This window comes from Marmota marmota, unplaced genomic scaffold, assembly GCF_001458135.2.
Source record: "Marmota marmota marmota unplaced genomic scaffold, marMar, whole genome shotgun sequence".
Classification (NCBI taxonomy): Eukaryota; Metazoa; Chordata; class Mammalia; order Rodentia; family Sciuridae; genus Marmota; species Marmota marmota.
In genome coordinates, this window is record NW_026000005.1 from 35,546,666 (window position 1) to 35,558,545 (window position 11,880).

The following is an 11,880-nucleotide window of genomic DNA, read 5'->3' on the forward strand; positions in this document are numbered from 1 at the left end:
AGTCAGAGCAGTGAAGAAGAAACACAGACATCCTGGATCCTGTGGGGAGGAGGCCAGGGCTGGGAACAGAAGGCAGTCTGTTTATTCTTGGCAGCCCCAAATCCAAGGGGCCCTGCACCCATTTCTGTCCAGATCCTAGGCTGAACTCTCCAGGGCCCAGGATCTCTGCCCAGCCCTGCCAGATAGCATGGATCTGAGGACCTTGTGGAGAATGGGTTTGAAGCTGGCTGTTCTCTTCCTATTATGTCCCAATAGAAGTCCCACCTTGCAAGACCCTGAATGGCAAGCAGAGCCAGTCTCCAAGAGCATGAAAGTCCCCTTGCTCTCTGCTGTGCTCCTCAGATTGTTCCTCAGGTCTCGCCAAGAGCCTTCTTGCTGTGGTTGCAGCTTTTTCCTTCCTGTTCCAGTTTTAAGGGAGTGTGGCTGGGCCCCTCTCCTCCCTCACCCCAAAACCACACTTGATACAAGGTGGAAATTAGGCACCATACCTCTTGGCTTTTCTGCCTTCCCTCTCACCGAGTTTCCTCAGTTTCTCTGTGCAGCAAAGTGTCATTCCCTTGCTTTTCATAGGTCCCCTATCTGCCTTTCTCAGCAGAGTCCTAAAGGGTACAGGTGCAGAAAAGGGCAGAAGGCCTAATAATGTTAATGACTGTCCTTCATTGGGTGCTGTCTACCAACTGCTGGTCTGTTTCACATGATCTTAGTCCTGTAAGGGGTGTGTATAATTAGGAGTTCCATTTTTCAGATAAGGAAACCAAGGCAAGAGAACTTTAGCAATCCACCAAAGTTTTGGCCCAAGCTGGAAAAAAGTAGAATCGCAGCCAACTCTCATTCCAGCCCAGTCTCATTCCTCTACCCCTGACCTACATCCCCAGCCCTTTTTATTTTCTGTTTTCATACAGGGTCTCCCTAAGTTGCCCAGGTTGGCCTCAAACTTGTGATCCTATGTCAGCCATGAAGTGTCTGGCATTACAAGTGTGTGCCACCATGCCCTGGGGGCTCACACCTCTTAAAGATCATCATGGTGGAGGAAGGATAACAGTCATTTGTTGAGATGACACCTCCCTCATCTCTCCCTTTAGCATCAAGCACTCGGGTATCTCCGGTTGCCTCTTGGCCCATGATATTCCCCACAGTAACCCCAAAAGGTGGTCTTATAAACTAAAAGGCCCTTCAGTTGATGGGATGGGGGACTGAAGATCCCAACCACTGCCACCATCTCTCTCACACACACATACACTACCCTTGGGTGTGCTGGCAGGAATATGGGAGCTGGCTGTGCACTTGCCTGGCTGGCTGCCTCAGATTTAAGGATCATAAAATATAGCTGTACTAGCTGATGTAGGAGGTGGGTAGGGGTAGGCAGTCATTACCATTCATTAACTGAAATGCATTTTTCAGATGAGTGAGGCAGTGACAGGCAAGGCTCCCAGCTAGGGAGACCACCATCTAGGTGGCACCATGTGGCCTGTAGCCAGGGAGAGGGTCACTGGTACTGGAGGATAAGGAAGGGAGACAAGGAGCCAAGAGGGAGGCCTCTCGGTGGCTCCAGCTCAGAATGTGCCAGGTTCCACCCCCCAGAGGCGGGGCCAGGGCTGGGCCCGCCAGCCACAGCTCTGGGAACCCGGGCAGTGTAGAGCCTGGACAGGGAGCTGGGGCTCTACTGCCCCAGAGTGGATGCACCATGCACTCGCCGGCCAGGCACCAGACTTGGTCCCAAGCCCTGAAAGGCTAGCTGCTGTGACTCCCTGACACTCAGGAAAGCCCAGGCTGGTGAGCAACACCTGTCCACAGCCACCATGTGAGTACCTACGCCCCTCCCGCCAGTCTCCCAGGCCCAGATCCTGAAAAGGCCACTGCACTGGCCCAGGCCACAGACCCTCCAGGGTATGTGGTGGCCCAGTGTGTACCCCCCTGCGACATTACTCCTGGGGGGCTGATCCTTGCCTTTCTTGCTGCTTCAAGGATCATAAAATATAGCTGTACTAGCTGATGTAGGATCATAAAATATAGCTTTGGTGTAGGTGGGGGACTCGCTCAGAATAGTGCTAGGAACTCCAGTTCAGACCAAGTCTTATGGGGTTTAATAATGTTGATGGTGTAAGGAGGAAGGAGAACAGAAACTGGGGGAATCGCTGAAAAGGGAAGGATGTCTGGGTGGGAGGCACTGGGAGGAGATTCAGTAAGAGGAAACAGGAGTGTCTGGGGAGGACGGGGTAATGCCCTTGCCAAAGGTGTAAGGTACTGGGTTCAATCCTCAGCACCACATAAACAAAATAAAGATATTGTGAACATCTACCAAAAAAACAAATGGTAACTGGAGGTAAGGGGAGGGAAAAGGGCACTTGCCTAGGGGTTAAGGTGGGAAGGGAAGGCAAGGCAACACTCTGCTCAGGGTGGCCTTGAGGCCAATTCTGACCCAGGATGGAGGGAAGGAAGGGAGGAATCCCTTCCTTATTGACTTTGATCCTAGCAACAGCAGCTGCTTCCCTGTTGACAGAAGCAGGAGCTCCCACAGGACCCAGGACCCCTCCCTCTGGCCCCAGCATGTGGCCATGGGGCTGAAACCTGGATAGAAAGTTAAGGGAAGGACAGAGAGGCCAGGCCCTGCCCACCAGCCCCTCCTCCCTATCCTCGTCCCGCTTTAGCATCTGGAAGCATGGGGGTCCTCTCTCTGCTTGCTGGCATCTCCACGCTCAAAGCCAAGCATGCATCCCCTCCCCCACCCTTTCCTCCAGTTCCCCGGAAGAGCCTGTTGCTATCATGCAGTGGACGAGTTTATGGACTGGAAGTCCTACCCGGAGGCTGCTCACTGAGCTGTACCAGACTGCAAAGGTGCAGGGGGTGGAGGTGCAAGGACAGGGCACCCCACTGTGCCCCAGGCCTGGGGAGCAAGAGACCACTCCACACCAGCCAGACCCTGTCATTTCTTTGGGCTCAGAGCCTCATTGGGTGGGGCAGAGGCTGGACAAAATTATTTGGATGGGTCTGCTTTTCAATCTAAATAAGCATAAACACAGCTGCCCAGAGCCCAGGCAGATGACCGAAATGGGCAATGCTGCCTGTTGGAGACTGGTCAACTGCCTGAAAGGCAGCCACTGCCCTGCTACCATATAGGAAATGTGTCACCATACCTCGCTTTTGCAGAGAAACCAAAAATATGAATTCTTGTATATAATTTTAAAAATTGGCAACTAATTCCAAAAAATGTGTATCGGCACACAGGATATGGCCCACAGTCTGGGTCTGCAGCCTCTGGATTACTGTGCAGTCCCCACCAGATGGACAGTGACCTGAAGCCCCAGGCTAACTCTGGCCACCCCCCTCCTCCATCCAGGCATGCCGGTTGCTGCTCCAGACCTCCCCCATTCCAAGGCCCAAGATGACACCCAACAGCACTGGGGAGGTGGCCATCCCCATCCCCATGGTGGCTATGGGGCTCTCCCTGACCCTGGCAAGCCTCATTGTGGCCGCCAACCTTCTTCTGGCACTGGGCATCGCTCGAGACCACCGCCTGCGCAGCCCCCCTGCTGGCTGCTTCTTCCTGAGCCTGCTGCTGGCTGGGATGCTCACAGGGCTGGCACTGCCCACGCTGCCAGTGCTGTGGAACCAAAGCCGCAGGGGTTATTGGTCCTGCCTCCTCCTCTACTTGGCTCCCAACTTCTCCTTCCTCTCTCTGCTGGCCAATCTGCTGCTGGTACATGGAGAGCGCTACAGGGCAGTGCTGCGGCCACTCCAGCCCCAAGGGAGCACTCGGCTGGCCCTGCTCCTCACATGGACTGGTCCCCTGCTCTTTGCCAGTCTGCCGGCTCTGGGGTGGAACCACTGGAGCCCCAACGCCAACTGTAGCTCCCAGGCTGTGTTCCCAGCTCCCTACCTCTACATTGAAATCTTTGGGCTCCTGCTGCCTGCTGTGGGGGCTGCTGCCCTTCTCTCTGCCCGAGTATTGGTCACTGCCCACCGCCAGCTACAGGACATCCGCCGGCTGGAACGGGCAGTGTGTCGCGATGCACCCTCTGCCCTGGCCCGCACCCTCACCTGGAGGCAGGCCAAGGCACAAGCTGGAGCCACACTGCTATTTGGGCTATGCTGGGGACCCTATGTGGCCACCTTGCTCCTGTCGGTCCTGGCCTATGAGCAGCGCCCACCACTGGGGCCTGGAACTCTGTTATCCCTCCTCTCACTGGGCAGTGCCAGTGCAGCAGCTGTGCCTGTGGCCATGGGTCTGGGTGATCAGCGCTACACAGCCCCCTGGAGGGCAGCCACGCAAAGGTGGCTACGGGTGCTGTGGGGAAGAACCTCCAGGGATAGTCCTGGTCCCAGCATGGCCTACCACACCAGCAGCCAAAGCATCATTGACTTGGAGTTGAACTAGGGGAAGGGCCGCAGCTGTCTCCTAGAAGCATCTGTCCATCTCAGCCATCAAATCCCTTTCCATATGTCCCCTCTTCTCTGGAACAGAAATCATTCCCCTGTTGGATCCCCACCCTGAGGGAATAAAGCTCCTCTGGCCACTTATAGTGATCTCACTCCTTACCTCAAGAGAGTGGCTGGTGGAACAGTCACAGAAAGAACCTCAAGACAGATGTGTGCCAGGGAGACTCCACTCCAGACAAGCACGTAATTGTCAGTGTGAACAAACCACGGCCCCGGAGAGGCTGGGCTGGCACTCTCAACATCCAGCAGTTTGGGAGAGCTTCCCACTGACATGGCCTTCGCCAGTTCCTCCTTGTATCCAGCCACCACAAAACCTTCACAGACACTGCCTCTGGGAAGTATATTTTATTTACATTTTTAAAATCTGTTAACTAGTATCTCTTCCTCCTTTCCACCCCCAAAGACTTGGGAAGGGAAAGAACGGGAACCTCAAAGACCTACTCCCCACATACAAATACACACCCATGGCTCACACCAGCAAATGAAAGTGAAAGAGAAAGAGGCCTGTCCCTCCCGCTGAAGGGCCCCTAGGTCTGGGTGAGGAGAAGGGAGGGGGCCCGAGGGCGGGGTCTCAAGGAGAAGAAAAGGACAGAGGGAGGCAGGTCAGTTAAAGGGGTTGGGAAGCAATTGAGCCCCCCCTCCTTTTCCCTCTGTACCCTGCGCCTCACAGGGCAAAGGGGGGGTCTCCCTTCATCCCCCTCAACACCAGACACCAAGTCAGAGGCCACAGCCATTAACGGTCAGGTCTCTGGACACAAAATACTTTCGCTTTGTGATCTCCTGACGTGGTCACCACCAGGGAGGCATCTCTGTGAACAGAAAGCACAGGGTTGAAGGGACTAAGGCCCTGGGTCAGGCTCCAGCAGCACACTCTGATTCTGGGTCCCTAATAACTAGTGCCACGCTGACCATCAACCCTCCATGCAAATAGCAGAGCGGACAGGAGAGGCAGTCCCCCTGGCATGGGAGCACAGAGCTGAGTGGGATGGAGCATCAGTCTCGGCCTCTCCACTCATGACCAAGAGGCGATACCCGGGCAGATCACTGCCAACCACTGGCCTAAGACTTGTTAAAAGATGACTCCCAGGGCTGGAAACCCTTAGGCTTCCCAGTACTGCTGTCTCACAGGCTGCAACCAGGCCTTGGGTCTCAATGCCCTCCTCTTGGAAATCCCTTCCATACCCCAAGACCCCATACTAGTGCCACTTTCCAAATACAGTGGTCCCAGCCCTTTCCCACTTCACGTACTTGCTGAGGGCAAAGTCCAGGATCTCAGCCGTGTGGCCCCGGTAGTCGGTCAGCAGGCGGCCTGTCCGGGCATCCCAGAGGCGCACGACACCATCCAGGCTGCAGGTGTACACCACAGCTGTGCCTGCCTCCCATAGCAGCTGCACGATGCCCGACTGCCCCAGGACACAGAGCAAGGTGGCAGATGTGTCAGATACCGGGGATGGGAGAAGAAAGACATCTGTTCCCAACTCTCAGTGAGGGAGGTTCACAGGGAAGGAGAGGGTAGGAGCCAGGTTTGGGGTGGACGCTCCCAGAGGCCAGGGCTTCTCTGTGACCATGACCACAGCCCACCAGCAACCCAGCTCCAACTACCTTACCTGGTGCTGACACTGGTGCCTGAGGGTCTGGGTAGACAGGTCATAGATGGCCAAGGTTCCATCCAGGTAACCAACAGCTGCCAGCGGCATCCTGGGCAGTGGAGCACCAGGAAGCTTGTGAGACCCTGGACTCATACCCACTCTCCTCCCTGGTCCCCCTGCCCAGACCCCCACAGGCCTCTCCCCCAGTCCCTCTCATCTCCAGGCCAAGGCTCAGGCTCACACTCACACACTGCAGAAGCCCAAGGACTCCACCGAATTGGATTCGCTCTCCTCCCCTTCTCCCAGGTTGGGCTGGGAGGCCACAGTCTCAGGTCTGAAAACACCCACCACCTATCAGCCAGAGGAGATGATCAGAGGAGGTCCAGGACCCTCAGTCCCCAACAGACAGCAGCAGAGTGAGGAACAAGAAAGGAAAGGCAGAAGACTTGGGAAAACAAGAGGCCCCCCAGCCAGGCTCCAGGTCCGCTCACCTTGCCGGTGGTGGCACTGACCAGTTTGGCCTGGCAGTCCACAGAGCCAGTCAGGATCAGGCTGCCATCCTGGTTGGCAGCAACACAGGTCAAAGGGCCCTGGTGACCCTCAGTCCCTAGGAAGAAGCAGGGGACAAGATAGGCTCAGTCCTGCCCTGATTCTCAGCCTTCTCCCATGAAGGCCCAGTTTAACACTTCCCCCACCTCTGGTACCTTTTAATACATGGATGGGGTTTCCCTGTTTCAGGTCCCAAATCCTAATGGTGCCATCTTCATAGCCTACCACAGCTCTCTTTCCTAAAGGATCAGACGCACCAATGAAAAGAGAATAGAGGGCACATTCACACACTAAGCAAGGGGGTGGAGGAGGAGAGGAGAAAGGGCAGAGCTGGGGCCCAGAGGGAGCTCAGGGAAGGGCATAACCTGGGATCCCCCTCTACACCCAGGAGAACACGCAAGACAGTACTCTCACCGTCAGGGAGGACACGACCACAGGTGGCTGGGCAGTTGGGGCCCTGGAAGGTCTTGCAGTCACCATTCGGGACCTTCCACATCCAGGTGTTGCCATCGGCTGTGCCTGCCAGTAGGACAGGTGCCCGAGGATGCCACTCCATCCACTAGGCAGAAAGAAGGATCAGCAGGGAGGCCCATTATACCACCCCACCTAAGGAACCTGTCCCTTAAGTCCCCCTGAAAGTTTTCCTGCTTCTGGGGTCAGTAGGAACTTTCAAGTCAACAGGTACATTTGCTATAACTTTGGGTACACTGGCTCAGAGCAGGCTTGTCCACTGGAGGTAATACAGGCCCCCAAATCTCTTGTCCCAACCTGTGGTTCCACAAAGTTGGATCCCACTCTGAAGAAATTACCTCCAGATCTCCTGCTTCGAAGGACCAGACCTCCTCCTTTGTGTCCACCTGCCACACTTTCAACAGACCACTCATGTCCCCTGTGGCCACTAAGGTAGAGTCATGGCTAAAACCAGCACAAGTCACAGAGTCTTTATGGCCTGCCAAGAAAAGTGGGCAGAAAAAGAAGAAAATTTAGGGTACTTAAGTGCTGGGGACACATGACCCAGCTCCCTTGCCCCCTGAAAGACCTACTAGGGAAAAAAGCAGGCAGTCTCCACCAAAACAAGTGGCCAAACACTGCAGCTCTAGGAACTAACACCTCCAGGTCTCCCCAGTAGAGATATCGCTGGCCCCTACTCAACCAAGTGGAGCCTGAGCTTCCTTTGCCTTGCCCCTCTGTTCCCTTTACACATCTGCCTGAAATCCCCACATCCTTTTCCCTCTTACTCCTATGCCAGTGTTACTTCCTCTCAGGCCTTTCCTAAACTCTGTTTGCCAATTAGCATCTCCTGCCCCTAAGCCTACAACAGACTATGTTGTGATTCTTCTTTGTGTTCCTGGGACCCAGCCCAGAGCTGATACAAAACAAAGGTCAACAGATGGCTCTCAGATGCTCAACTACCGCAGATCACCCCCAAAAGATCTCCAAAGGAACAGGACCTCCCCCAGGCCTCCACTCCAGCCCCCTCACCTGCACACTCAAAGAGTAGCTCCCCATCACTGAGCCTCCAGACAAAGGCTTTGTCATCTTCACCCCCTGTCACTGCCAAGGTGTTAGTCTTGGGATCCAGGCTCACACAAAACACGGATGCTGTCCCAAAAGATACCACAGGTGAGGGGACGGGGCTCCCACCTAGAGTTCTGTCCTTTAGAACCTTTAGGAAGCCCACCCTCTTTCACCCAAAGCAATATGTCTTCTCTCCTGGAAAAAAAAAAGGTGCATTCAAATTCTTCTAAGTTGTAAGCAGTAAGTTGTTAGAGAAATCCTTCCCCAACCTGCTGAGCTCCAAGTCTTTCTCCAGGGCAGATTCATACTGTTCTGTTCCCCTCACCACCCCCCACTGAAACTGTGGACAGTACAGGGCTTACAATTCTCAGCATGGGATGCCACCAGGCTGGGTATGAATACAGTGAAGAGAGCATCGTGTTATTAGCTTCTTAGTAAGAGCTGTTATTGAACAGATTATATAAAAAGTGCCCAAAAAGATACATTTTTCAGCATAAATTACCTCTAATTTCCATTCAGGTTACGTTCATTAACTTCCACCAAAGGCTAACTTTTTAAGAGAAAACTTAAGGCCAGAGAAGTTATTGAAGGTGACAAATTGGTAAAAAGGAGAGGTAGGATTTAAACCCAGGTGACTCAATTGACTCCAGTGCCATTCTTCTCTCTGATCCCTACCTGTGAACTCCTGCAGGACAAGGCCAACAGCTTTCCCAACTTGTCTTTCATAACGCTCTGTAGGCAGCAAATGTGCAATGCTCAAATGCCCACCTGGACTAATTTAAAGAGGATCTCCTCAGAGGCCTACCTGAGTGCAAGGCAAAGGTGACCTCACTATCATCGGGGCCCTCCATACTGCTGACCACTCCTTCCTGGGGTTCCAGGACCCAGCCCTCCTCGTTGCCCTCTTCCTCTTCTTCTTCCTCCTCAAAGTCCACATCTTCCATCTCTTGGGCCAGATCATCTGTTTTGGGGAGAGTGTTAAAAAATGAGGCTCAGGAGGCGTTAAGAGGGATGGGAATAAGCATGAGAAGGCCGAGGCTGGGGTAGGTCATGTGGCCACAGGGTAGGGTGAAGTCAGACCGCTGGGGTGTAGCGGGGGCTAAGGGGCAGGAGGAGGGGGCGTGTGAGGCGCAGCATACGAGGCAAGGTCTGAGGACCCGGGGTTGGCCGGCAACCGTGTGGGAAGAGAGGACCGAGGGCATGATGGGAAGGGGGTGTGTGAGGGGAAGGGCTAGGGGAGGCGTCAGGGAACCCCCACCCCGCCAGGCCTGACAACTAAGTGTGGGGGCAGGGTAAGGGACAGGGAGAGGAATGTCGGTAAGAATGACCGGTAGGGTGAAGAGGGGAGCGGGGAGAAGCAAGGGTCAGAGGCCAGGGGTTAGCGCCTCCTGTCCCATGGCCTGAGCACAAGCAGTTCTCACCCGGGTCCGGCGGGCCAGGATCCAGTTCTACCACCTCGATAATCTCCTCATCACCATGGAAGCTTAGGGTCTCCAGCGGGGGGGTGTCAGCGGCGGCCCCGCTTTCTGATTCGGACTCCATGCGGCGCAGGCGGCCGATCCACTTCTCTGGGCCCAAACGCCTCCCAGAGTCAGCTCTCCGCGGCGACGCGGAACTCGAGCCCCTCCTCCCGGGAGGAAGTAGGCGTAGGCGACTCCCGGGCAGGAAGAGCGAAGGCGGCCTGGCCAATAGCAACGGGGGCTGACTGGTTGAACCACCAATCACAAGGCAGAGTTGGAAAAGGGGCTGAGGCGTGGCGGGGAGAACCCAAACTCCGCCCGGCCTGACTCCGCCCCCAACAGGAGGGAAACAAGCGAGCGTGCGCGCCTCCGGGGTCTCCTGGGAAGAGTAGTTCTCTGGAGTCCGCTCTGCGGGCTTCTGGGAGATGTAGTTTCTGATCTGTATGCAGGACGGAAGGAGCGGGGGAGGCCCCTTACGCAAACTACAATTCCCGGCGGAGAGCGCGGTGGAGGGGGGTGGGATCTGAACATGGCGGCGGTGGTAGCTGCTACGGCGCTGAAGGGCCGGGGGGCGAGAAATGCCCGCGTCCTCCGGGGTAAGGAGAGGGACCCCGGGGAGGGCAAGACTGCAGGAGATTTCTCTTCTTTCACATCCCACCCGGCTATAGCAGGCGGTCGGGGCAGCCAATTCTGCCCACACCACTCTTTAGGATCTTAGAGTCTGGGGTGAAAAGATGCTCTATAGAGGTCACTCAGTCCATGCCCCTGCCTTCGGGTTACACAACACCTCTGGGGTCTGGCTGCAAGAAGGACCCCCGAAGAATGTTTTAGACTCCCGCGCTCCAGGTGTTTCACACTCACCGCAGTGCAGAGGAAAGAGCCCTGGGCTTCTGAAGGCTTGGGTTCTAACCCTGGGTAATTAGCAGTTTGACCTTGGGTGAAGCAGTTGTCTCTCAGAGCTTCAGTTTCCTCTTCTCTAAAATGAGGGGATGGAGTAGACTATCTTCCTTCCAGGGCTAACATTCTTCAGTTTTAAAACCTTTCCCCGGATTTCCATCATACGAATCCTGTGAGTCCCTTTGCAGTCCTTCCCATCCTGTCGTCGGAAATGAAGAATAGTGAAGCTCGCTCTCCTGGCACCAGGGTGATGAACCCGCAGTGACGTGAAAGTGGCTTCCAAAGGTCCCACCTCAGTTGCAGTTTTCCCATTTCCTTTTGGATTCTCCCTAGCACTTGTTACTCCAAACTCAGATCTCAACCGCCCCTTCCCACCCTGTACCCACCTTCCCGGAGCTCCCTCTTCATCCCTGTGCTGACCTTCCTTACCTCCATCCACAGGAATCCTCTCAGGAGCCACTGCTAACAAGGCTTCTCAGAACAGAACCAGAGCACTGCAGAGCCACAGCTCCCCAGAGTGCAAGGAGGAGCCTGAGCCCCTCTCCCCTGAGCTGGAATACATTCCCAGAAAGAGGGGCAAGAACCCCATGAAAGCTGTGGGACTAGCCTGGTGAGTGTTAACTACCTCTTTGCCCACCCATGGGGAGTGCATCCAGGGGAGGATAGGACCCAGAAATAACTTTTAAGTTTCAAGTGGTGAGCTGAATCCAAGGTTATAGGAACAGAATTGTTGGGTTCCAAGAATGGAATCTCAGAGGAGTGGGTCAGGAGAGGTGGGAAAGTATGTGGAATTGTGGAGACAGTGGGTTTTCTGTGGCGTTAGCTGAGCTGAGATGATTTGAACTTGGGTCCCTAGCCTCATCCTCCCTTTTGGGAGCTTGGGGAAAGACCCAAATCCTAGTAATTAGTTGAAATCATGTATTATTTGTATAGTAACTACAAGTTGTTCTGTATGTTATTTGGCTGTGATTCTGATCTTAGGTCATACTATCAATCAAAAGAAAAATAGGGGAAATTAACACTTTTTCACCTCTTGAGGTTTGATAGTACTTTGCCATGTAATGTTTTAGTTTTTCTGAGGTAAATATTACACCCCCATTTCACAGAGGAAGGAACTGAGGCTCAGAGCTGGAATTCTCACCGGGTCTTGTGACTCCATGCTCTTTCCCCCACACCAAGGCGCCCCCTAGTCGCAGTTACTCAGAGAAGGAAAGGGAGGGGCTGGAGTCGTACCTCAGTAGTAGAGTAACCAGAGAGAGGAAGCCTGGGAGGAGTTGTGGAGTTTAAGTAGAGAGAAACTTGCTAGGACTCAGAGAAAGAGGCTGGTCTGCCTAGAGAATCATGCACAGGCCCTGAAGCAGGAGTGCAGGGTTCATGCTTATGAGTGTTGTGCCACAGGGGAAAGGAGTGAAGAGCTGGGCATTTTCTGC

At 54.5% G+C, this 11,880-nt stretch overlaps 3 protein-coding genes across 4 annotated transcripts in view; 2 read left to right on the forward strand and 1 right to left on the reverse strand.

Annotated features, from left to right (window-relative positions):
* Nucleotides 1-978: 978 nt before the first annotated feature.
* Gpbar1 (G protein-coupled bile acid receptor 1) lies at nt 979-5,018 on the forward strand. Of its 2 annotated transcripts, none has more exons than XM_015481369.2 (2): nt 979-1,801; nt 3,226-5,018. In XM_015481369.2, exon 2 carries the CDS (start codon nt 3,383-3,385, stop codon nt 4,373-4,375), a length of 993 nt encoding a protein of 330 aa, XP_015336855.1. In that variant the 5' UTR covers nt 979-1,801; nt 3,226-3,382; the 3' UTR covers nt 4,376-5,018. The 2 variants fall into 2 exon arrangements, with proteins under 2 accessions (XP_015336855.1, XP_015336856.1); XM_015481370.2 differs by having other exon boundaries at nt 3,338-5,018.
* LOC107138689 (angio associated migratory cell protein) lies at nt 4,768-9,717 on the reverse strand. Its single transcript, XM_015481367.2, has 11 exons — nt 9,515-9,717; nt 8,899-9,054; nt 8,058-8,177; nt 7,385-7,524; nt 6,990-7,134; nt 6,731-6,814; nt 6,518-6,633; nt 6,274-6,377; nt 6,045-6,135; nt 5,686-5,840; nt 4,768-5,246 (listed from the first exon to the last, which is right to left on the reverse strand). Exons 1-11 carry the CDS (start codon nt 9,633-9,635, stop codon nt 5,171-5,173), a joined length of 1,308 nt encoding a protein of 435 aa, XP_015336853.1. The 5' UTR covers nt 9,636-9,717; the 3' UTR covers nt 4,768-5,170.
* Nucleotides 9,718-10,004: 287 nt separating this feature from the next.
* Pnkd (PNKD metallo-beta-lactamase domain containing) overlaps nt 10,005-11,880 on the forward strand; it is a 65,971-nt gene continuing 64,095 nt past the window's right edge. Inside the window, exons 1-2 of the mRNA XM_048808990.1 lie at nt 10,005-10,149; nt 10,892-11,060. Coding sequence (XP_048664947.1) covers nt 10,083-10,149; nt 10,892-11,060 — 236 coding nt within the window. The 5' untranslated portion in view covers nt 10,005-10,082. The remainder of the gene's footprint in view (nt 10,150-10,891; nt 11,061-11,880) is intronic.

Coding starts and splice junctions, on each gene's coding strand:
- Gpbar1 (XM_015481369.2), top strand. CDS start 3,383: ATGACACCCAACAGCACTGGGGAGGTGGCCATCCCCATCCCCATGGTG.
- LOC107138689 (XM_015481367.2), bottom strand. CDS start 9,635: ATGGAGTCCGAATCAGAAAGCGGGGCCGCCGCTGACACCCCCCCGCTG. Junction 6,378..6,517: donor TCAGTGCCACCACCGGCAAG/GTGAGCGGACCT, acceptor TCTGGCTGATAG/GTGGTGGGTGTTTTCAGACC. Junction 5,247..5,685: donor CTGGACTTTGCCCTCAGCAA/GTACGTGAAGTG, acceptor TTCTGTTCACAG/AGATGCCTCCCTGGTGGTGA.